Source organism: Phyllostomus discolor, chromosome 2 (genome assembly GCF_004126475.2).
Source record: "Phyllostomus discolor isolate MPI-MPIP mPhyDis1 chromosome 2, mPhyDis1.pri.v3, whole genome shotgun sequence".
NCBI classification, from domain to species: Eukaryota; Metazoa; Chordata; class Mammalia; order Chiroptera; family Phyllostomidae; genus Phyllostomus; species Phyllostomus discolor.
In genome coordinates, this window is record NC_040904.2 from 199946382 (window position 1) to 199971917 (window position 25536).

General features: G+C 37.7%; 1 protein-coding gene across 11 annotated transcripts in view; it reads right to left on the reverse strand.

Annotated features, from left to right (window-relative positions):
• Nucleotides 1-25536, reverse strand: part of ANKS1B (ankyrin repeat and sterile alpha motif domain containing 1B) — an 833247-nt gene that overhangs the window by 520122 nt on the left and 287589 nt on the right. For all 11 annotated transcript variants that reach the window (XM_028531910.2, XM_036019451.1, XM_028531904.2 and 8 more), the window contains one exon: nucleotides 19511-19647. In XM_028531910.2, coding sequence (XP_028387711.2) covers nucleotides 19511-19647 — 137 coding nt within the window. The remainder of the gene's footprint in view (nucleotides 1-19510; nucleotides 19648-25536) is intronic.

The following is a 25536-nucleotide window of genomic DNA, read 5'->3' on the forward strand; positions in this document are numbered from 1 at the left end:
ACATGGTTAGGCAAATCCAATTTATATTTCCCTTTCTTTGAGCAGAGTGCTATGACCTCACTGCAGCATAGCTTGAAATAAAATATCCAGAGGAAGGCTAATAGAAATTGGAAGGGAAGAAACCATTGATCAACGTTCATCTGACCTCATTCTTTTCTTATTTGCTTCTTCAGAACTGTTAGTCAGTTACTAGCCAGTTTAAAGAACATAGAGGAGTCATTGCCCAAAGCTCTCTAAGTATCTGAGGTGATGAAAAATGAGAATTATTATATGTTAATTATGTTTTTAAAAAGGATCAGCAAACTATAGGCTGTGGCCCACATCTGGTCTGTCTCTTGTTTCTGAAAATAAAGTTTTATTGGAATACATCTAGGCCCATTCATTACTTTTTTTCTCACGTTATAATGGCAGAGTAGAGAAGTAGTGATGGAGGCCATATTACCCAGAACCTAAAATATTTACTGTCTGGTCCTTTAGAGAAAAACAGCGGTCAACCCTTGTCCTAAGAGATCATTTTACACATCATTTTAGTGCTCGACAAAGCCATAAGCATAGGTTCCCTTTTATTTCCCAGCCTTATGTGCATGTGGGTTGCAGGCATGTAACTAATTCTGACCAACTGACGGGCAGCAGAAGGGAGCCTTCTCCATGCCCCTCTGACTGTTCAGGCAATGCAGTTCCAAAATGGAGGAGGTCATGCACCCCACACTGGACCGTATAGAGGTTGAAGTAAAACCTTTATGTTCATCCACTGAGGTTCTGGGTTTGTCTGCTGAGTCAGCTAACACTACGTAGTCTCACTAGTACGGAAGGCAGTGGCTCGGAGAGGTCACGTGATTTACTCAGGACGACATTAAGTAGGAAGCAGAAGGTCTTCAAACAGGAGGAAGGGTCTTGTGTTCCCATCCAGATACGAGCGAATGATGCCTCAGAACACGAAGCACAGAGGCAGGACTGAAGAGATGTGGAGAAATGAAATAATAGCAGTGGGAGAAAAGGACAAAGAGGTAGTAGCGTTATTAAAAATGGAGATGGGCCTGGAATATTTGCTTTGATTTTAATACATTCTTTTTTTTTAAACTATTCTGATGGCATCCTGCCACATCATTCAGTATAAGAATGAAGAAGCGTTTCCACAAAAATGATGAACTTACAAATGGAGTTTTCCAAGTTTAAAAGTGTAAATAGGTTGCACTTGTGTTCACTGTGAGTCCTCCTCTAAACCATCGCCCTCACCTGGGGTCCAGCACTCCTATCTCCCTCCTTTCCCAAGAACTTGCTCCCACACGTTAGCTTAACCAGAGTTAGCAAACTACAGATCAGGGGCCAAATCCAGGCTCCTGGCTAGTTTTGTGAAGCCTATGAGCTAAAAATAGTTTTTATATTTTTTAATGATTAGAGAAAAAAGCAAAGGGAAGATAATATTAGCGACAGGTAAATACTGTATAAAAGTCAAATGTCAGTGTCCCTAAGTCAAGTTTTATTGAACTATATACACCCCCATTCGTTTATATGTGGTCTATGGCTGCTTTCATACTCCCGCAGCAGAGGTGACTAGTTGCAGAAGAGACAGTATAACCACGAAGTCTGAACTATTTTACTCTTTGGTCCTTTACAGGAAAAATGGTGACAGTCACAGGATGAGGGCAGACTCCCACAGGCACCCAAGGGCTCCGCCCTGCAACAACGTAGCATGTATACCTGACCCCAATCCTCCTCAAGCTCAGGGTCTCGCTGCCATGGCAGCCGTTGCTGGACTGGTTGGGAGACCAGGTGACTAAGAAACCCACCCAGTAAGGTGGGGAGATGGTTGGCAGGTGACCCACAGGTGATCCAAGGCTCCAAGTCCCAGTATATGCTTCATTTTCCAAGACTTCACTTAGAAAACAAATTCATTAAACGTTCAGATAGCTGACCAGAAGCATTAACCCCAGGAATGTGGCCCTTCCGAGGGCGGTGCCCAATGAGACTGCACTGGTCCCGTCTCCGTGAAGCCAGTGCTTTGCGTTATTGCCTGAAAGGGACTGACACGTGAATTTGCTGGAGTCACACACAGGATGGCATGCATTTCCTACCCTTACTTTAGATTCTCTTCATTAGAACCTATTATCATAAGGATATCCTTATGTTCTGTAAAGATATACATGAAATAATATATTCTGATACAGCGTTAAGAATGTCACCGCATCTTTGCAACCCAGATAAATATGATTCATTTATGAGTAAAACGATAATCCCTAACTCCCGACTAAGATGCCATCTAGGTAATGTGCATATTTACTTCCAAGGTTTTTTCTGGATTGGAATGTAAGTTTCAAATATCCACTTTCATGTTTCCTCCTGTGTTATTTTCAAATTATTTAAACTAATGGATATTTAAAAACCCACTTACTTGGATATCAAATCATTTGAATTCACTTAATTTAATTGTGAAGGGACCTCATCAACCTCCTAATAAAATGTCAAGTGAGACTAGAGAAATATTCTGTTGTGACTACAGAGAAAAAGTGGTGCTGGCAAAAGCCAATGGCGGTATTAAATTATTCAAGCAAAGCCGCAGTTCAGAATGAGTTCCAAGAGAAGCTGGCTGGATGTCAGAAAATTAGCAAGTGACATCAACAACAATATTTGGAAATGGTACACTTCCCAGACACGGGCCCATTGATAAGTTATATCAATATTAAATCAATATCCTCTCCAGTCAATGGTAATAGATTAGATGCTTTCTTAAATACTTTTAAAAACTGGGATGGAGATGAGTGGTAAAAATTGCAAGCTAGGCCAGTAGTATTTTCTTTTAGAGTGGCAATCAACCTAGAATATTTTGTGTATCTGGGATATGGTGAAAAAAACAATTCGAAGTATTTTTCCTCAAAATGATAGCATATTGTCCCAATGCCATCATTTCTTCACTGATCCGAAAGGTCACCTTTATTATGTTAAATTTCCAAAGATAGACTGGCTTTCCATTTTTGGACTCCGCTATTCCATCCTCTCAGTTACTGCTGCGGCTTCTCCAACTTCTAGAGGTTCTAGTAAATGGATGTTGGATTTCTCTGGTTCTTCTTATTTTATATTTGACAGTATTCTACATTTGGTGTTCCAAAGCACTTTCATTAATTTGTTTTTAAAAATACTATCGACCACCAGCCATGTTTCAGCTACTATCCTAGGCTCCGAGGATATATCAGTAAATAAATGAGGGAGAGGATGAAACTTCTAAGCATTTTATTGTGACTTTGGGTGTAATGATCCTACTTTTATTTTTCGAAAAGGAATTCCACTTTAAAAATAGCCTCTTCTTAATTTCATGAATTCAATATAACCTCTCATGACTTTCTGAAGATACCAATTACAATCTTTTTCTTGCATTAACTGTTTTCTCAGAGGTCATTGACTTGTTCATTGAGCTTGGTTCCTCTCTTGTTGGTTGAAGTTTCGGGAGTTCCTGAGTGCCTCTGACACTACTGCCCTCTGCTTTTCACCACTGCTATGGAATTATTCTTATTTCTATATTTATTTTACCATTTTAATTGGATGCCAGGAATGAAGAGATATATACAGTTGGGATCAGTTCACCATTTTGAGTTACAATTTCTCTTATTTTTCTGTCTTGATCACTTTTTTAAAAGTATAGAGAAGGGATTTGAAGGAGTCTAGACAAAAACTCAGTAGGGGTACATGTCACTAAACTTTTATTATAAATGTTATACAAATATAAAATGATTTATATTTTTTCCTTTTCAGTGAAAAGAAAGAAACCTTTAATATGGAGTACAGTTATTTATTTACTCACTTATTTGGGGTTACCAATATAATAGTTGATATGATTAAGGCTTGTTCTAAAGATTGAGAACTTTTGTCTTCAGGTAGGCAAAATATCATTCTTTTACAGTACAGATTCTAGACAAACGCAGACAGGGAGAGAAATGCATGACCACCCGAGAAAGTTAATGTGGGTATGAGTAAGTATCAAGTACTGCGGGGGGCGGTGACACACTTCTAGGAACCCCGAGATTTGTTATCTCATTTAAGCCTATAACACTGGTATTAAAAGCAGTTATTACTCTTTCCATTCTATGGTGGACTTGAGATTTAGAGATAGTCTCACAGTTAACAGATTAGGGAACTGAAATTAAAAGTTGTAAAGAATTTTAAATTGCATTTTCCCCCTAGGACACCACACTACGAATAAAGCAAGAAGTGACAAAGTACAGGTAGAGCTGGAGCCTAATAGCTCTTGAGTTTTTCACATTTTATCAGTGAGCAATTTTCCTACTCTTCAGTCTATTGACGGCGTTTTTTAAAAAATCATTGTTCTAAAGGCCGTTGAAGAAAACACAAGTGGGTGGAAAACAGGAACAAATGGAATCTAATTCTACTTTGTATCAATATCAAACCCTGCAGTCACTCAGTGTGAAAAGGCAGACATTTTTTATATCTGTATATTTTATGCTTTTATCTCAATTCATTTTTACACAAAGACATTTGGCTATGGATTAACATGTATACTCATCTTCTATTAAAAGAGACAAATTATAAAACAGTATATCTCTAGTATTTAATATATGTAAGCATAAGTGTTAAGATTTTAAAGTGGAAAATATGTAGCATATGTTTCTCCATATCATTTCTGCATACACGTTATTCAAATCTGAATTGGAAAGACTACATCTAGACAGGAGAGAGTAATAAAAGTTTTGGTTTTATTCTAGTTTTATTCAATAAAAGCATTAAGTTGCTCTGGACTGAATGTAGATATTAAAAACCTGGAGAGCATTTTTACCTCCGAATCATGAAGTTTACTCTCACAGAAGCTTCTCTCAGCTTTAAATTGTCATGACTTTCTTGCAAAAAATATTTTTTGAATTAGGCATTTTAAATATTTATGCATTATTATATCAAAGATGCTCATGTAAAATTCAAATGTGTCCAAAATTAAGACCAGCTTTATATACCAATTTCTTTTTAAAAAATATTTTAAATGATTTTTTCCAGTTTAAGAATAGCAGGAACTAATTATGCAAAGGATAATAGAAGAAATGTTCTGAGCAGCCAAAATAGGAAGCTCCTACCACTGTGTGGGTGAAGGAAAGACATTTTTACAAATAAAGATGCATGTTGCTTTTTTTTTTACAACTTAATTTTTTAATTATTTTTTCTGCATTTTTGAGAAAATCGTAGATTCACATGCAGTTGTGAGAAATCTCATGTGTCCTTTTCCAAGTTTTCCCAGTGGTAAATCTTGCAAAATTATAGTACAATATCACAGCCCAGACATGGGCACTGACACAACCAAGAAACAGAACAATTCTCTCTCTCAAGGATTCTTCCCTTGGCCCGTCATAGCCACACCTACTTCTCTCTTGCCCCTCCTCCTCCTGGAAGCCACCAATCTAGTCTCTATTTCTAAAGTTCTGTCATATCAAGAGTGATCGATAAATAGAATAATACAGCACCTTTTGAGATTCGCTTTTGTTGGCATAATTCTCTGCAGAATCATCCTTGCAGTTGTGTGTATCAATAGCTTGCTCCTGTTCGTGCTGGGTAGCATTCAATGGTATGGATGGAGCATGGTTTGTTTAATCATCCACCCACTGGAGGGCATCTGGGTTGTTCCAGTTTTCAGCTTTTATGAATAATGATACCATAAATATTCATGTAGAAGGTTTTGGGGTAAACTAAAGTTTCCTCTTAGCTAGGATAAATTTCCAGTAGGGCAAGTGTTGGGTGCTTTGGTTGTAAAGGGCTTAATGTTTTAAGAAACTGCCCAACTGTTTTTCCAGAGTTGCTGTACCATTTTACTTTCCACCAGCAATGTATGTACTTCTCCATATACTTGCCAGCATTTGGTGTTGTCACTAGTTTATTTTTACTCATTTTGATAGGTGTGTGGTGACAGCTCACTGTGGTTTTCATTTGCGTTTCTCCAATAATAACGTTGAACAACTTTTCCTGTGGTTATTTGCCATTTGTATATCCTCTGCAGAGAAATGCCTCTTCATGTTTTTTTCTCTTTTCCTAAGTGGGTTGTTTGTTTTTATACTGTTTAGTTTTGGGTGTTCTTCACATATTCTACATGTAACATAATATGAATATAACATGAGTACTGTAAGTATAAACCAGACCTTGAGATTGGGTAGACTAATTCCTCGAAGTTTATTCTTGTTTCCAAAATTGTTTTAGTAATCCTAGTTCCTTTACATTTCCATGTGAATTCTAGAATAATCTTGCACATATCTTCAAATAATCTTGCTGGGATTTTGATAAAAATTACATTAAACTTGTATATCAACTGGGGGAAATTTCACATCTTTATTAGATTCAGTTTTCTAATCCATAAACACTTTCTTTACACTTATTTAAGTTTTTTGTTTCTTTCGTGTGTGATTATAAATAGTACTGTATTTTAAATTCCAATGTCCACATGATTATTGCTGGATCATAGAAACACAACTGCTTTTTAATGTTTATTTTTTTATCCTGTGACCTTACTGAATTCACCTATTAGTTACAGGGGGGATTATGTAGATTTGGGGGGATTTCCTACCTAGACAATTATGTCATCTGCAAATGAAACAGTTTTATTCATTCCTTCCCAATCTGTATGCTTTATGCCTTTTTTTTAACTGTACAGCTAGGACTTCCAGCACTATGTTGAATAACAGTGGGGAGGAGAGTGGACACCGTCACTTTGTTCCAGGCTTCAGAGAAAAGCATCCAAATTTGCACCATTAAATATCAGCTGTAGATTTTTTTAATGAATGGTCTTGATCAAATTGAGGAAGTTCTCCTCTCTGTCTATTTTTCTGAGAGGATTTTTTAAAATCATAAATGGATATTGATTTTATCAATTGCTTTCTTTTGCTTCAATTAATCTGCTTCTATGGTCATGTGGTTTTCCTTCTTACTTTTCAAACATTGAACCAGCCTTGTATCACTGGAATAGGCTACGCTTGGTCATGGTGCATAATTCTTTCCATATCTTGCTGAATTCTACTTACCAATATATTGTTAAGAATTTTTGTGTCTATGTTCATGATGGGTATTGCTCTGTGGTATTTGCTTTTTGTGTTGTTGGGGATTTTTTGTTTGTTTGTTTTTGGTTTTCTGTACTGTCTGGTTTTGGCATTTGTGAAATACTAGTTTCATAAAATGAATTGCAAAGTTCCTCTCTTGTTTCAGGAAAAGATTATTTAGAATTGGACTTAAATCCTCCTTAAGTATTTGTTATAATTCTCCAGCAAAATCATTGCTTTCCTTAAAGATTTATAAATTATCAATTCAATTTCCCAAATAGTTATAGGACTATTAATGCTATCTTTTTCATATTGAGTGAATTGTGCTAGTTTGTGATTCATGTAAGCTAAATTGTTGAATTTATGTGGGTAGAGTGGTTTGCAATATTCCTTTATTAATCTTTTGATGTCTCTAGTGATATTCTGTTTCATTTCTGATATAGGCAATTTGTGTCTTCGTCTCTTTTTTCAATTCTGTTTAAGAGCAGCAGGAGGTAATTTTATAATGATTTATAGAAGATATGTTTTGAGCAGCCAAACAGGGAGCATATGTCAATGTGTGTATGAGAGCAATTTTTTTTTTACAAATAAATGTGCCGTACGCACTGCTTTTTAACCTACCAAAAGTCACTCTGCTTTCCAATTCTTACTTCACATCATTACTTTACTAATAATACCTTTCATTAAACACATGCTGTGTCAGGAATCCTACAATATGCTTTCATGCAAATACAACAACTGCAAAAGTGAATATTATTTACCACATTTTTACAGACTGGGAAATTGAGACTTTTCAAAGGATACTCAATAACTTTCACAGACACTTTTACAACCTAGCTCTCAACACTTCAAAGCAATGCACACCCTTTCCGATGCACCACGCTGCATTTCTTTTTCTATAATTACCCAAAATGTCTTTCTATATAGTAAAAGTAATGGTGCCTTTTTTTTGGCTTGTTAAGTAAGAAGATTACAGCTTAAAACACTTTACCCTAAGTGTGTGTAAGTAAAAGCAATTGTGATGGGGGTTACCACCAAGATGAAAATAAGAGTAGATCGAAGAAAGAAGTTAAGGTTAAGGCAGAAAGATGTGGCACTGCAAGTACTTACAGGAATAAATTTAAGATGATAGGAAGTTTTAAGAATAGGTACACAGAACTTCTCTTGGAATAAAACATTATCAGTGTCATAGAAACTTATGTCATATGATGATAGAGACTTTTTTTAATAAAGATAACATATTTGAATCAATATTAGCTAACAATTTCAACTCTTTCAGCTGTTAAGTATTTTTCTAAAACTCTTATCAAAATACACATTAATAAAAGTTTTTTCTTTCTCTCTGTCCCATCCCTTCCTAGAACAGTCTTCCCTGGCTTTTACCCAACCATATTCAATGAACTAATACAAATAATCCTTATTGAGCACCAGTTATGTCCTAGGTGCTGTTTTAGATACAAGGATCAAGCATACAATAATCGTTACAATATGACATTGTTCTTATTCTTTCAGAACATCAATTTGTGTGGGAAATAAAGACACCAAACAAATCCACACATAAATACTAATCCAGGTTTAAAATATGCTATAAAGGAAAACTAGCATAAAGGAGATGGGAAGTGAGGTGGTGGCTACTTTATATTCAGTGGTCAACAAGGCCTCCCTCATAAGGTGGCATCTGAATAATGACCTGAAGGAAGGACGATAATGAGCCAGGTAAGTGTCTAGGAGAAGGGCGTTCCAGACAATTCAATGAGTATTAAAAAAGGAAAGCTAAGGCAGGAACTGTGTGGTTTAGCTGAGGTGATGTAGAAAAGATGGCACGGCTGAGTACAATGAGCTCGGTAGAGCATGACAGGGGGTAGACTGAGAGGACAAAGAAAAAGGCAGATTCTATAAGGAGATGCAAGGTTTCAGTCTGAGTGAGGTGGGAAGCCCCTGGAAGTCTGAGCGGATGAATAACACGATCTGATTTATGCTCGTGTAGGTGCATCTGCCAATTTGTGAAAGGATAACAAGGGCACAGCAGTCGCAGCCTGGAAACAGGGTACGAGGCTCTTCCAAAAGTCAAGGCAGGGGAAATTAATGGCTTGTACGAGAGTGACAGCAGAGACATGGTAAAAAGGTCCTGATTCAAGACATACTTTATAAAACAGGCCAGGGGGACAATTTTTAAACTCTGAACTCAGGGCTATGTCATACCCTGAAAAATTATTCAGTGAGAACACTGAAGAGTCTTTGTACAGGAAGGTTATACCTGTACATATTTAGTATTTTAAAATTAAAACTGAGATACTTTCAAAACATAAGAATACAAGTGCACATTCCATTAACCATCAGAGCTATGATGTCATTGCACCCCACCACACAATGACAGAGATCTCCATCTAGCACCCGTGCTCAAGTAAAAGCGGAAAAGGCAATGTGTTTATATTATTATGAAAACAATTCTGACCTCACAGATCTTCTGAAAGGCTCTTTGAGACTGCCAAGGGGGCCAGAACCATGGTTGACAATTGCTAGCCTAGAAGCTTTTCTGATGGATTGGATGGGAGAGTGTGAGAAAAAGAAAAGAATCAAGGACAGGCTCATGTCTGCCAGCCTGAGCTGCCACTAACTGGAATACAGAGCTCAGTGCTACACATGTTTAGTTTGAGATGCTTTTGAGACATTCACCTGAGATCTAGAGTCGCTGGCTCAATGTGAGCCTATAGTTCAGGGAAGCAGTCGCGGCTGGAGATACAACTTTAGGAGTCATCAGCATATAGACGGCATTTGAAAGCATTTAAAGCTCTGGAACTGGATGTGAGCACCTAGGGAGTGAGAGTAGATTGCGAGAAGAGGTCTGAGGATAATCCCTGGGATTAATCATTCAATCAATGAATTCCACCAGTGCAATTCCAAATGTTATCTATTTAGAGCACAGTCTCCCTCAGCTGACTAAAGGTGGTTTTAGGTCATTTTTATCTGTGAATACCCTCTTGTGATGCCCAGCATACAGCAGACACCCAACTCTGTTTACTGAATGAATGAATAAATAAAGTAACAATGTGCTCTGTGGTATGTTCATAGCTAAATTCCATAATTTAGAACGGGCAAGATTAGGAAGTTGAAGTGATCAGCTTCAGATTCATACATTGGGTATACTATTCACAGTGTGGTCAAATGGGTTTCCATGAAATTAGAGGCAGAGGCAATTGTGGGCTTTAACCTTTACCCAGTGCAAGCCAGTAACAACTGACCAACAGGAGGGATGATGTTAGATTTTAAATTCTAGTTCCCACTAAGACATTTAAAACAATGCAATTGTATGCAGCAGAAAGAAAGAAGGAGCTCCTACCCTTTCCAACAGCGTGGATGGAGCTGGAAAGCATTATGCTAAGCAAAATAAGCCAGGCAGTGAAAGATAAATACCACATGATCTCACCTTTAACAGGAATCTAATCAACAAAACAAACAAACAAGCAAAATACGACCAAAGACACTGAAACTGAGAACAGGCTGACAGTGAGCAGAAGGGAGAGGGGAGAGAATTCCAGGGGAAGGGGGAAGGGTTTGCACGAACTAGTATAGAGGTAACATGGACAATAGCAAGGGGGGAGTGGAGACAGGAGGGAGGAGAGGAGGGCTGGGGGTTGAGCTGGGATGGGGGTTAAGGGCAGAAAACTGTACTTGAACAACAATTAAAATAAAAAAATTTAAAAAATAAACAGACATAATGAACATCTCCCTCCAGCAAAATAAAATAAAATAAAATAAAACAGTAATACCACTCTACTTTCTGGACATTGTATTTTCTAAGGAAATTTTTCTCAGAGAAATTTTCATTTATGCATTCTCATTCCAACTGCCTTTAGATGTTCTGGGGAGAAAGGCCAAGGAATGGCATTCATTGAGATGTATGTGGAAGAAAAACCCTGAATAACACAAAAGAAAACACCTACTTAACAAGGTCTGCTGCTGTCAATAACACGGTGTGCCCAAAATGCAGAACATTATCGTTTATGCTTAGAAAAGGAGATGATTTTGTTTTTACATGTGCAAAGTGTCAGTAACAAATAATTCCCCATTTTCCTAGTGGATAAATCCAGCTGAGCTTCATCAAAAGAAATGAAGATGAATAATAATTCACTGGCATCTATGTATGGAGAATGATGGGGATTATATTCATCAATAAATGATGCAGATTGTACTGGGTGCTTTCCGGATTCTGGCTCTTTCCTTCCCCACGTTGGCTCGGCCTGACCCAGTTCTGTGTCTTTTATCTTCATTGGCTTCTCTCTCATCCCAAATATCAGGAGCTCATATCCCGGTGGCTCTCTCATGCAGACGCCTCTGAGGAACGAAATGCTGGGGGTTGGACCCACCCCACAGCTGATAAAGGACCAGCATCATTTTAGGTAGATTCAAATGATGCTATCAACTTAAAAAGGCTTCCAAATACATTTCCTAAAAGCCAAAGTCGCCATCCCCGGAGCCACTTGTGGATGAGAGACAGCGAAAGTGAGAGGACTGTCTCTCGGAAGTCCTATTTCAAATGTGGGCAAACACAACTTTCCTAGTTGCCACTAGGATAGGAAGCTGGGTTGCTCTGGGGCTTTACAGTTTACACAGCACAGTGGCACATTTTGTCAGAGCTGAGCTTTGCTACATCCCTGAGAAGGAAGCAAAGCAAACACCATCCCCACTTTGCTGACGAACGGAAGGGTCAGAAAGATTACACAGAGGGTGTGTGAGAGAAGACTGGGTAGAAACGAATTCCTAGAAAAGGCCCAACCAGCACAATTTTGCATATGTTTCATGAGTTTTGTAGACCGTCTTATTTGAGAGCACCAGAAATACTAAAATTAAATACTTAGAGATACTGATTACTTGGTGTGGGGTATGGCCCAGGCATTTTTTTAAAAGCTGCCCAGGAAATTCTAATTTGTTGAGGACTACTGGTTGATGGTTGGAGCCATTGACAATTTCTGTCTCCTTTCCAAATTGTTCTTTGTTTCATCTAAGACTGGTTTCTGTTATTTTTATTATTTTTCTGGTTTTAGCCCCCACTTCTCACTTAGCTTTGGTTGCAAGGCTCCAAATTACTGAATATAGTCTTCTTGGGTTTCTTCCTTTAGGCTATAAACCGTGGCCATCTGTGTTTCTGCTCTTCTTCCTTTCTCCAATCTATCGGTCTCCTCTCAAACTTCATCACCCCTCTGGAATACAGACATTCCATCTTCATTATTTTCTCCCTGGTGAGCTAATTACCATGAACAGACTACTAGACTTAGGAGACCAGAGTTCTTCCCGTCAGTGGCCGTGTAACACGCAGAAAATTATTGAACTTCTTCAAGTCTCAGACCCAATCAGTAAAGTTTTAAAAAGCACCTACCTTGTAGTGTTTTTATAAGAAATAACTGAAACACATGCTCAATAATAAAAATAAGTGGCTTGATACTCAATCATAAAAATATTTTAAAAGGTTGTCTTTTAAAAGTTCTTTTTAATCCTTACTTATTTTTGGCTGCAACCTGATACAATATTCTGTACTCTTTCTGAATTACATGCTTCTGCTTTTTACATACCCACTCTCATTTCTAATTTTAACATTTAGCATATGTACTCTATAACCCTGCGGTGCCCAGTAAAATGTTATTCTAGATTTGGCAAGAATTGTATATAACCCAAGTTCTAAACTCTTAATAATGAAAGGGAGAGATTGTATGGATTATCATGAAATTGCTTTATTGTTAGCTCATTAAGCACACAAAAAGTCCAGCAGGATATCCAAAATATTTATTTCCTTCAGGCTGAGTTCTTGCCTGATTTAAACAGAGTCCATTGGGGACAGGAGTTCCAGGGCAGCTTGTCTTTCTTCACATCATCTCCCTGGGGCTCCTGGAGAACTGGGCCCTGGACTTCTCCTCTCTGTCCTGTACCCCTCTGGTCTCTTTGCTTCTCTTTGACAGGGTCCCCCCTTAGCTGTGAAAGAGTGCAGCTAGGTCCCTTGACTTTGTCCAGTCCTACTGTGGCTGAGATTTAAAGTATGTGGTGGGATCTGGACCCTCAGGATTACCAGAATTTCCAAATTCTCCAGGTGGACTTTCTGTTGGTCTCCACCTATGTTCATTAAAATATGTAATTACAATGTTCAGTATTAAGCACCTATTTGGATGATTTATCTGTGATACTATGTCAAAATAGACTCTCTTCTCTGCCTTGACCATGGGTCACTTCTCAAGCATCCTCTTCCATTATTTTAGATTTCATTTGTGTCATGGAAAGGGAGAAAGGAGCAGAAAAATCCATCTACCTAGAACCACCAGCAAGGGTGCAGCCCCCAAATCCAGTACTTTATCAATTAACTCCTTATCCAAACACTCCAGGAATGCCAGTGTTTGAACTTTGCAGCTAATTATTATAAATTTGACATTTCAGATCCCATCACTTACATTTCTCCCATCAATTTTTAGTCTTCTTTCCCATCCTCTATACCCAGATTTAATTTCCTGCATCCTGAAACTTAAAAAAAAGTTTCTTCGATTCTGCCTGTCCTTCAATACCCCTCCATACTACTTTCCTTTTACCACCTAATTATTCAAAAGATGTATCTACAATCAGTGCATTGTTTTTTCCCCAGCTCTTCAATTCTTTGCATCTTCAGCTTCTACCTTCTCCACTCGAGTTAAATTGCTTTCTTGAAGGTCTTTATCCTTATGGCCACCAAATGAAGTGACATTTTGAGCTCCCTTCAGCTCTGCATCCTAACAAGTTTTGACAACGTTGATTAATCTCTTCTTCTGTTTTCTTTCTTTATATTTATGATGATGTTTTGTCTTCCTTGTTTTATATCTCTCAATGCTCCTTCCCTCTCTCTCTTTGCTAAAGTCTTCTTTCTAAAGTATCTTGAAAGAAGTTACATAAATTTACTGATTCTTCATTTCCTCATATATAAAATAAAGATAATATCCATTCCAAAAAATCATGAAAATTGTTCTATTATATACTTAACAATATTCCTGAAGTGTAAACATTTCCAGCATTCTATCTTTAACACTACCTCCCTCTACCATCAAATTGTATAAATGACTAAAATCTTCCCCTTAAGCTTTTGCCTCTCACCAGAGATCCAATATTTCTAATTTGTATATCATGACTCGTGCTCAATAACATTATTAAAATTTTTTATCATGCCACCCTCTTCCCATCAAAATTAATTTCTGCTCAAGTTTTTCTTGGATTTATCAAGGTCATTTCAAAACCCCAGCCAACCAGGACCAGATTATTAGTCATCTTTAATTCCCTTATATCTAATCCCTCTAATCCATTTCCCTGATATCTAATCTATCTCTAGGCCCTTGCTTTACACTTTCTCCAAAGTGTCTCTTACATCAAGTACTATACAAAAAGAATAAAAATCAAAACCAAGTTATATTTATCCCAGAAATGCAAAGTTGGGTTAACATTTAAAAAAAATTAAAACAATGTAATTTATCACATCAACAGAACAAATGGTGAAAATCATATGATCATCTAATTATACATAGAAAAATACTGAAAAACTTCAACACCCTTTTATGCTACAGACTCTCAGCAAACTACAATGGAAGGATACATAGAATAAAAATAGGGTATATCATACTTAATGCTGAAATACTGAATGTTTTCCCTCAAAGGTAGCAAATAAGGCAAAGATTTTGGGTTTTACCAGTTCCACGCACAGGTGCACTGCAGTCACAGCAGTAAAATCATAAATTAATAAATAATAATAGAACTAAAGACTAAAAAAAGAAAACACAAGACTATCATTATTATCATTATTCTCAGATGACAGGAGAGAACCATTAAAAGTTAATTTTAAAAGGAACTAATATAACTTTTCAATAAAATTATGCAGGTGGCAGGACACAAGAATAATTCAACTGCATTTCTATACACCAACAATGAACAATTGAAAGTGAAAGTAATATACAATACTGAAGCATTAAGTCAACCCAATGCGGAAAGTCTTTTTCCATGTAGGAAAAAAATGAATCTCAACTCTTACATCACACCCTACAAAAACAATTTGAGATAGATCATAAAAGTAAATGTAAAAGCCAGAACCAGAAAGTATTTAGAAAAAATATGGGAGCACATACTTACAACCTGGACAAAACAGAGAAAGCGCAAACTATGAAATAAAAATTGATAAACCGGATCTCCTCAAAACTAAAATACTCCACCAAAAGCCACCATTAAAAATACATAGACAAATCACAGACTAGAAAAAAATATCCGCAGTGCATAAAAGTCACAAAGGACCCATGTCCTTTGGAATTATAGGAGAATTTACAAAGAATGAGTACAAATTACCAATTAGAAAGTTGAACAATCCCATTAAAGAGACTTGAACAGAGGCTTATCAAAAGAACATACAAGAATGGTCAATAACCACAGGAAAGGTGCTTAACACCATTAGTCACCAGGGAAATGCAAATTAAGACCATAATGAGAAATCTTTTCACACCCATATGAATGACTAAAATAAACTAATGTCTAATACACCAAATGTTCACAAAAATGTGGAGAAACTGAAATTCACACACACTTCTGTTGGGGATTATACAATGCAACAACTACTTTGGAAAAGCCTTGGGCAGTTTCTTTTAAAGTTAGCTACTGATCTACCCTGTGAACGAACAATTCCACTCTGGCATTTATATGAAAATTTATATCTATAAAAAGCCTTGAACTTATATCTATAAAAAGCCTATCATTCACAGCGCATTCATTCAAAATAGCCAAGAACAGGAAGCAACACAATTATCAAGCAACAGGAAAATAGATGAATAGTATCAGATTAATCCCCTGTAATACTACTTATCGAAAAAACAAACAAACGAAAACACACGTGAATTCCCAAAACATTATGTTCAGTGAAAGAAGCCAGACATTGATATTCAAAACACACAAACACACTGTAGGATTCCATATCTACAGAGTCAACAAGAACAGGAAATCCTAATCTGTGGTGATAAAAATCAGAAAAAAGCTCCCTCTTAGGTGGGAATTGGGGCAAGCCCCAATTGGAAAGAGCCATTGGAAAGAGCCAAGAGATGATTTTCTAGGGTGAGGTCAGTGTCCTATATCTTGTTTTGCATGGGGTCATACGTAGATATGCAACTGTTAAAATTCCTCAGATTGTATTTTCTTCAATTAGGAAGAAATATAGATGCTTGACTAGGAAAACACTAAAAAAGCCATTGCAAGTAGCATATTATTTAATAGAGAGAGTAAGACTGGCATGTCAATAGACCTACCTCAAATTTTATGTCAAAGGTAATATTTGTTCGACTTTAAAAATAATTTAATTTTCAAGTATAAGTAAATAAAGACAGCCCTGTGAATTCATCCTAATAGAGAAACTCAGCCCTGGGGGTTAATATGCTAGAGAAAAACAAAGACAAATCAGTAAGTATACAAATACTTCAGTCTCTATGAGTTCAAAATAGAATGTTTCACAAGCTGGAAAATGTTAAGACATGAAAGAGTCCAAAGAAGCAAAGGTAAGATCAAACACAGGACGCAGAACTAACAGCTGTGACTTGGTGAGTTAATAAACATGCCAAATAAAATCAAACTCAATGAAACACCACAAAGTCTGCAGCTCCCAAGTAATTAACACAGAAATTAGAAACATGCAATGTACAATCAGCCCGACCTCACATTGAGCGCAAGGACTCCTTGCTGAAGTTCTGGCTACAGTGGATATTTTCTGTGTGTAGGTAGAGTGATGGAAAATAGACTAGATAAAGGCAGGCAAAAGGTAAAGGGAAAGTAACTGAGCTTGCTCCAAGTAGTACCTATATGCAGTGAATGAGATGAAAGTGATGTTTTATCTCTCACGGACTCTATATCATTCTCACAATGAGACTGGACACATGTGCCAATGTCCTGGCAAATGAATGTAGACTCATGAATACAGCAGCATTTACATTTTTATTGTCAAGGCTCATAGCCAGTTTTAAGAGTGAAATGATCATTTCAACTATGTTATTAATCTCGAATAAATTTAAAAAGTGTTTTAATACCCACAACTCAATCTAACTCCCCATTTCTTGAGTTTCCATACAGAAAGCCAGAGTTAGCAAACACTTTACAGGATTAAACTTGTGATCAAAATATAGGCTTTAACATAAGCCAACCAATAATTATCTTTTCTTTGGAATAGTTAGCTGGGGACCATTCTTCACCGCTAACACACCTGGACTCGTCAGAACACACCAGGGAGCCCCTTGTTCCATCCATCTGGCTGCCCCCACCCATACCCTCTAGTCTCCAACCCCTTTCCCAAAGTCACAAGTCCTACCCCAACACTCCCTTGTAATTATTTCCAATTAAATTCTCTGTTCCCTGCTCTCTACAGTGAATAAGGAACCCCAGGGGATCAGGAGTCATGAGGAGAGAGAAGTAATGCACCAAAGTCTCTGAGGCAAAAAGAAAAGCAGCCCCACTGAGGTTATATCCTTTCCCAATTACATACCTTAGCTGCCATTGTTCTCCTACATGTGTACTTACAGGCTGCACTGGTTCTACTGTCAATGCCATAATCCTTGGTCCCCTGGCTTTTTTTCCTCCTCAGATCATTATTATAACAGCTAAGCAAGGAAGGTGGAGTTCATTACCTTGATAAACATTTAATAATGGACAAAACTGAAGAATAGAGTCAAGGTGGAATTTCTGGCTTTAATGACACTTCTGCTTTTCTTCAAAATTTATCAAAATATAGTCATCCAAAATAAAAAAAAATATGTAAAGAACGATTTATGGAGTAAATTTCCTTAGTGCTGCTTAGATTACAGATATGTAGAAAGAAATCTGTTTTTCATTCACTGAATGACTGAATGCAATTACATTAGAGAATGTATATTAGTATAAAGTAAGTATGTTTGGTAATGGATTTTATGAACTCATATGTAGGACAACCTCCTCCCTAAGTAGTTAAAAGTCCTGGGAGTGGAGTAGCTGCACAATAACCCCCCAAACAGCTTTATACAATGAGAGAACCGGTGACAACAGATGTGGCATTAGCATCTAACTCTGGGGTTAATGAGGTTATTTCTTAAAGCAAATGAACGAAATGAAATTTCCCTGAAGAGAAAGAAAGCATTTTTGAAGACATGTTTCTCCTCCGTGCATTGGGACACTTGTAAAATGGTCCCGTGCCCAACTGACCCTGAACCTGTAAGTGCCTCATAAAGGTGTGTCACGGTGTACAACCTCATGAGGATTTTTCTCACCTCTAAACAGGACTAGAAGAGATCACTGTTGTACTAAAGAAAGGAAAGGAACTTCAAATTACTGGTACGACTGCGCCCCTCTGGAGTGAACATCCTTATCCATAATAATAGAATATGCATTCCCCTGGACTTAATGAAGGTTAAATGAAACAATTTATATGAAAGTGTTCTGTAAACTGAGGTGGATACAGAAAGTTTAAATGCCATGGTAGATATAGAAAGTTCAAATGCCATTTTATGGATGAGGATATTGGTTTTAATAAAAATAATCCAAAACAACTTATATTAAAGAAGATATAATATTAAAGGAAATCATTGCTCATTCACAAAACAGTCTTTAAAGACATATTTGTCCTACAAATTAGCTCAAAGGGTTTGTTCCTACTATATAGCTAAGTAGAGGGTGAACGGCACTGATTGGATCTAAAGTCCCCCTATCCTGAATTTCATGAGGCCCATTCAGAATGAGCCAGGTTGAGAACACCACCAAGTCCATGTTCTGAGTTCTTCTGTTGGCAAAAATATAATGCTAACAGCTTTATAAGTGCTATTTTCAATGAAATATCACAGAACAGCTTGTCCCAATGATATTTCTAAAGCTTGCCTGCAAACCGCCTACTGGGAAATCCAACAAAAAGGGAAGAGGGAAGAGAAAGAAATGCATGCAGACAAATGACAGGAATGGGAAAAAAGAACAAAGGGCAGAGGGAGGCCGTGAGGTGAAAGTGAGCGCTGGAGGGAAATAAGGAGCAATGAGATGTACAATATCAAACACGGGCAAAATTAGTTAGAAACCATAGGGAATAGAGAATTTAAAGAAACATGTAAAAGCAAATTGGGCTGAAGTTCAGAGAAGTGACTACAAATAAAGCAGCATGTTTAGAGAAATACAGACAAAAGGAGCCAAAGAAAGGTAATGGCTCAATAATTGGAGCATAATTATTAAAATGTTAGGAAAGGAAGATGGTGTGAAACAGCCCTTTTTCTAAGCTTCATTTGTTTTTTCATGTAATGTACAAATTAATTTTTCCAGAATCTAATACACATTTGAATGTCTACCATCAACTCTAAGGGAAGAACACACCCTCTCCAAGTCCCTTCTTTTAACCTAAAAATCAATTTATAGATCATAAAATAGGTCAGGCATTGCATTGTAAGTTTTGCATGCACTGATTCGAAAACAAAATATGTTATAGTGCAGATAATGTCATTCTGGGCACTTACCTGGGGTCGAATGACTTTTACAATGTTTTTGAGGGCAGTGTCGGGGGATGGAGGTGAGCAGTCAGGTGTAGGGCCTGTGGAGCTGTTTCTATGGTTACTAGTTCCTGGAGCAGTAATTGCCACCTCAGAGGCATTATCTGTGAACAAAAATAGAACTGCCATGAACCTAATCACTCAGTTTACCTTTTAAGACTTGAAATTAGTTTAGTGAACACGAATTGAGATGTCAACTTAAAACTGGTATCAATTACAAGATCATAATGAGGAATATGCTCAGCAGTATATTTTAAAGATATCGTTTATTGAATGCACTGTTTTCTTTCAGAATATTACCCTCTGTAGTATTATCCCAAGGAAGAGTATTATTACTCAATTGATATTGACAGATTATCCAGCATAGCTGTTAAGACTGCCACCATTATATGAATGACTTGAACCTTACCTTCACTGAAAAAAGAACATGATTTTTAAATATTTTTGGGCTAAGTTTCTCAATCATCACTCAAATGGGTCCTGATCATTATTAAAGCAGATGTTTCATAGCTCCTGATTCATAAAACCCAAATTCAACCCTCTGCAAAGCACTTTTTCCCAGAAATCCCTCAAGCTACAGAAAAGTGTCCAGTGAATTAACCTTGATGAAAAACTGACATTTGTGCTAAATGGTTTTATAATGTACATAAACACAAAACTATTATCCCCCAGATAAACATATCTTCCTATATGGTCAAAACTAAATGAAAGAATTTTTAAATTTAATTGTATTATTTTAATATATTTTATTGATTATGCTATTACAGTTGTCTCATTACTCCCCCTTCATTCCCCTCCACCCTGCATACCCTCTCCCACCCACATTCCCCCACTTTAGTTCATGTCCATGTGTCATAAGTTCTTTAGTTACTACATTTCCCATACTATTCTTGCCCCCGCTGTCAATTTTCTACCTACCGTCTATGCTACTTATTCTCTGTACATTTCCCCCCTCTCTCCTCCTCCCACTACCCTGTTGCTAACCCTCCATGTGATCTCCATTTCTGTGGTTCTTCCTGTTCTAATTGTTTGCTTAGTTTGTTTTTGTTTTTGTTTTTGTTTTAGGTGTGGTTGTTAATAATTGTCAGTTTGCTGTCATTTTACTATACATGTTTTTTATCTTCTTTTTCTTAGATAAGTCCCTTTAGCATTTCATAAAATAAAGGCTTGGTGAAGATGAACTCCTTTAACTTGACCTTATCTGAGAAGCACTTTATCTGCCCTTCCATGCTAAATAAAAGCTTTGCTGGATACAGCAATCTGGGATGTAGGTCCTTGCCTTTTATGACTTGGAATACTTCTTTCCAGCCCCTTGCTGCCTGCAAGATCTCTTTTGAGAAATCAGCTAACAGTCTGATGGGAACTCCTTTGTAGGTTACTGTCTCCTTATCTCTTACTGCTTCTAGGATTCTCTCCTTCATTTTTACCTTGGCTAATATAATTATGATGTGGCTTGGTGTGTTCCTCCTTGGGTGCAAGTTCTTTGGGACTCTCTGAGCTTCCTGGACTTCCTGGAAGTCTATTTCCTTTGCCAGATTGGGGAAGTTCTCCTTTATTATTTATTATTGTTCAAAGAACTTTTCCACTTGTAGCTCTTCCTCTTCCCCTTCTGGTACCCCTATAATTCGAATGTTGGAACATTTAAAGATGTCCCAGAGGTTACTAAGCCTCTCCTCATTTTTTTGAATTCTTATTTCTTCATTCTTTTCTGATTGTATGTTTTTTTCTTCCTTCTGGTCCACGCCATTGATGTGAGACCCAGCTTCCATTCCATCACTATTGTTTCCCTGTTCATTCTTCTTCATTTCACTTATTGTAGCCTTCATTTTTTTCATCTAATTTGTGACCAAAATCAACCAATTCTGTGAGCATCCTGATCACCAGTGTTTTGAACTGTGCATCTGATAGGTTGGTTATCTCTCAGTCACTTAAAAGTACCGGTTCTGGGCTTTCATTTGTTCTTCAGTTTGAGCCATCTTTTTCCCCACCTTTGGTCTGGTCACACCTGTTATGTATGAGGGGCAGAGCCTTAGGTGTTCATCAGGGCAGGGCACCACTCCCAGTCACTGAGTAGTGACGTTGTATGTGGGGGAGGGGTCCAAGAGGGAACGACAGTGCTTGCTCCACTCTGTCAGACCTCAGTCCCTTCTACTGCTTCCCCCAAGCAAACTGGGTTCCTCTGGTGCCAATTCCTGTGTGGGTGGGCTTGTGCACACCGTGGGACTTTCCAACGACCTCTCCTGTGAGACTGGGAGTCTCTCCCTGTGCCTCAACCCCCACAGGTGTTTTCAATCAGTGCCCCGAGGCTCTATTTCCCAGCGCTGGGATCCTGGGTTGCGTGCAGTGCCTTGCTTCACAATCACCACCTCGCTGGGTCTGCCGGTTGCCACTCCTCACCTGGGGTCTGCCAGCTGCTGCTTTCGCGCCCAGGGTCCACCCGCTGCGGTCTTTCATGCCCCGGATGCCTTACACGCCCGGTCCTAACACTCTCTGCTCTCTGTGCTGTGACCTGTGTGTGGCTGCCTGACTCTGCCCCTCCTACCGGTCTGGATTAAGGTGTCTATTTTAACTTCTTGGTTGTCCGACTTCCATACAGTTCAATTTTCTGTCAGTTCTGGTCGTTATTCTGTTTCTAAATTGTTGTTGTCCCTATCTTGGTTGTGCGAGGAGGCACAGTGTGTGTACCTGTGCCTCCATCTTGGCCGGAAGTCCTAAATCAATGAATTTTTTTTAAATGTAAATTAATCTTCCCTTATGGTAACTATTTCGGGGGAATAAGGAATTGTGATGTCTTCGAAATCAGTAACCATGTAACATTTTCTTCTTAGATTTAAATGAAAACAAAATAACACCAAGGATGTAGTTTGGAATGTATAATACTTGGAAAAGGATGATAAGTGTTTTATAAATAACTTCTGCTAGCTCAAAGAGAAGTTAGATTATTTTAACAACAATTTGGCAACCTCCTATGGCTTTTTATGGAAACTACTGCAAGTTCAAATCTGTAAAAAATGTACTTCCTTGCTATGTTTTTAATTAGTTCCCAATAATTTTCTGTCCTAGACAGTTAGCTGAATTGATGCAGAAGAGACTGAGACTGTGAGTTGTTTATTGACCAGCAAAACTCTCTGTTCCCTGGCCACTGTCTACAATCCCAAGTGAAAAGCAATATTTATGAAGGTACTTCTTGCTCATAAAAAGTGAGGGGATAAAAACTACCCACCACATAGAAATATAATTCCATCCCCTGAGGAATCCAGACATAGGGTAAAAAATACACCTGTGGCACACTGAATTATATAGATCATTCATAAAATATGTCTTAAAAGTATCCAGAACTCGCTCTTGACTTCTGTTTAATGGAAAAGGTGGGAATTAGTATCTCAATAATGGGCAGGTTTGTGTGGTTGGTCTTCTGAGTAGAAGAAAATAGTGTGAGCAAATACTGAAACAGAGACAATGACAAAGATGCCCTGATTCTCTCTAATTTGTCTATTTCCTTCTTTCATTCATTGAACCATACATCTAAAAACATGTATTTGGGGGCAAGCATGTCAGTTATTATGTTTCATTCCAAAGATAAATTTAAAAGAATCTCTATCCAGGGGAAGGGGGAGGGAGGGATAACTGGGTAGAGCATGAAGAATCTTCGGGACAGTAAAACTGTTCTGTATGATACTATAATGGCGGATGCATGCCATTCTAATTTGTCCAAATCCACAGAATGTGCACCACAGAGCGTCAACCCTAATGTAAACTATGGGTATTGGGTGATAGTGATGTTTCACTGTAGGTTCATTGTAACACATGTACCACTGTGGTGGGGGATGTCAATGGGTGGGGAAGGCTGTGCCCATTTTGAAGCAGAGCGTATATGGGAACCCTTTGTGATTCTACTCAATTTTGCTGTGATTCTAAAACTGCTCTAAAAATAAAGTCCAAAAATGTATTTGTTTAAATGATGCCTTTGACAAGTGTGTCATCAAATGTGGCATCAGACATGCAATCTGTAATGCAATGCATTTTGAGAACTGATGAGTGATAAATGAAGCATGAATGAAGAATCCAGGGAAGATGATGGCTGGAGAGGAAGACAGTTAGGAAAGGCCTCCATTTTCAGGCAGGAAAGCTGGAATAGAACATAAAGCATAACAGCACGACAGAAGAAAGAACACAGATGAAGCCACTTCAGGTTAGGAAGAAGTTGGAGATAAGCATAAATGAGTGAGAGGAAGTTAATTAGTACAAAAGTTTATACTTAATTCTATAGGTAATATGAAATATTGAAGATATTTAAGCAGGGGGTCATAGTCATAATAATAGCTAATATTTATTAGACTACAATGAAATGATGTTAGAGTTTATATTCCTTACAATTTGTCATTGATTCTCTCTTTCGTAGTTATCATTGTTGTCTCTCTGAGTTGCATTCTGAATAGTGTCTTTTTTTAATTGAATTTATTGGGGTTGACATTGGTTCACAAAACCATACAGGTTTCAAGTGTACAACTCAACAAAACATCATCTGCCTAGCCTCTTATACTCATTTTCCAGCTTATTGATTCTTTCTTTAGCTGTGTCTAGTATGCTATCAAACCTAGTTCTTTACTTCAATTATATTTTTCAGTTCTAAAATTTCTATTTGGTTCTTTTTCAAATATACTGTCACCATTTGTCAATTTTCAGTGCTTTTATTTATCAGGAAATGTCAAGTACATTTATTTTTGTTTTTCTTAAATCTGAGTCTAATAATTCTTTTTCTAATATATTTTATTGATTATGCTATTACAGTTGTCCCATTTCCCCCTTCTCTCCCCTCCACCCTGTACCCCCTCTCCCACCCATGTTTCCCCCCTTTAGTTCATGTCCATGTGTCATACTTATGAGTTCTTTAGCTTCTACATTTCCCATACTATTCTTGCCCTCTCCCTATCTATTTTCAACCTACATTCTATGCTACTTATTCTCTATACCTTATCCCCCTCTCTCCTCCTCCCACCCCCCTGCTGCTAACCCTCCATGTGCCCTCCATTTCTGTGGTTCTGTTCCTGTTCTAGTTGTTTACTTAGTTTCTTTTGGTTTTGCTTTAGGTGTGGTTGTTAATAATTGTGAGTTTGCTGTCCTTTTACTATACATGTCTTTTCTTTATCTTCTTTTCTTAGATAAGTCCCTTTAGCATTTCATAAAATAAGGGCTTGGTGATGATGAACTCCTTTAACTTGACCTTATCTGAAAAGCACTTTATCTGCCCTTCCATTCTAAATGAGAGCTTTGCTGGATAGAGCAATCTGGGATGTAGGTCCTTGTCTTTCATGACTTGGAATATTTCTTTCCAGCCCCTTCTTGCCTGTAGGTCTCTTTTGAGAAATCAGCTGACAGTCTGATGGGAACTCCTTTGTAGGTTACTGTCTCCTTATCTCTTGCTGCTTCTAGGATTCTCTCCTTCATTTTTACCTTGGCTAATGTAATTATGATGTGCCTTGGTGTGTTTCTTCTTGGGTCCAACTTCTTTGGGGCTCTCTGAGCTTCTTGGATTTCTTGGAAGACTGTTCCCTTTGCCAGAATGGGGAAGTTCTCCTTTATTATTTGTTCAAATACGTGCTCAATTTGTTGCTTTTCCCCTTCCCATTCTGGTACCCCTATAATTCGGATGTTGGAACGTTTAAAGGTGTCTTGGATGCTCTTAAGCTTTTCCTCGATTTTTTGAATTCTTATTTCATCATGCTTTCCTGCTTGGTTGATTCTATCTTCCTTCTGGTCCACTGTATTGTTTTGAGACTCAGATTCCTTCCTTTCACTATTCGCTATCCTCCGTATATCTTCCTGCATCTCTTTTATGGTAACCTGCATCCTTTCATCTAAATTGCACCTAAAATCAACCAATTCTGTGAGCTTTCTGATCACCAGTGTTTTGAACTGCGCATCTGATAGATTGGCTATTTCTTAGTTCCTCAAAAGGATGAGTCCTGGGGGACTGATCTGTTCTGTTGGAA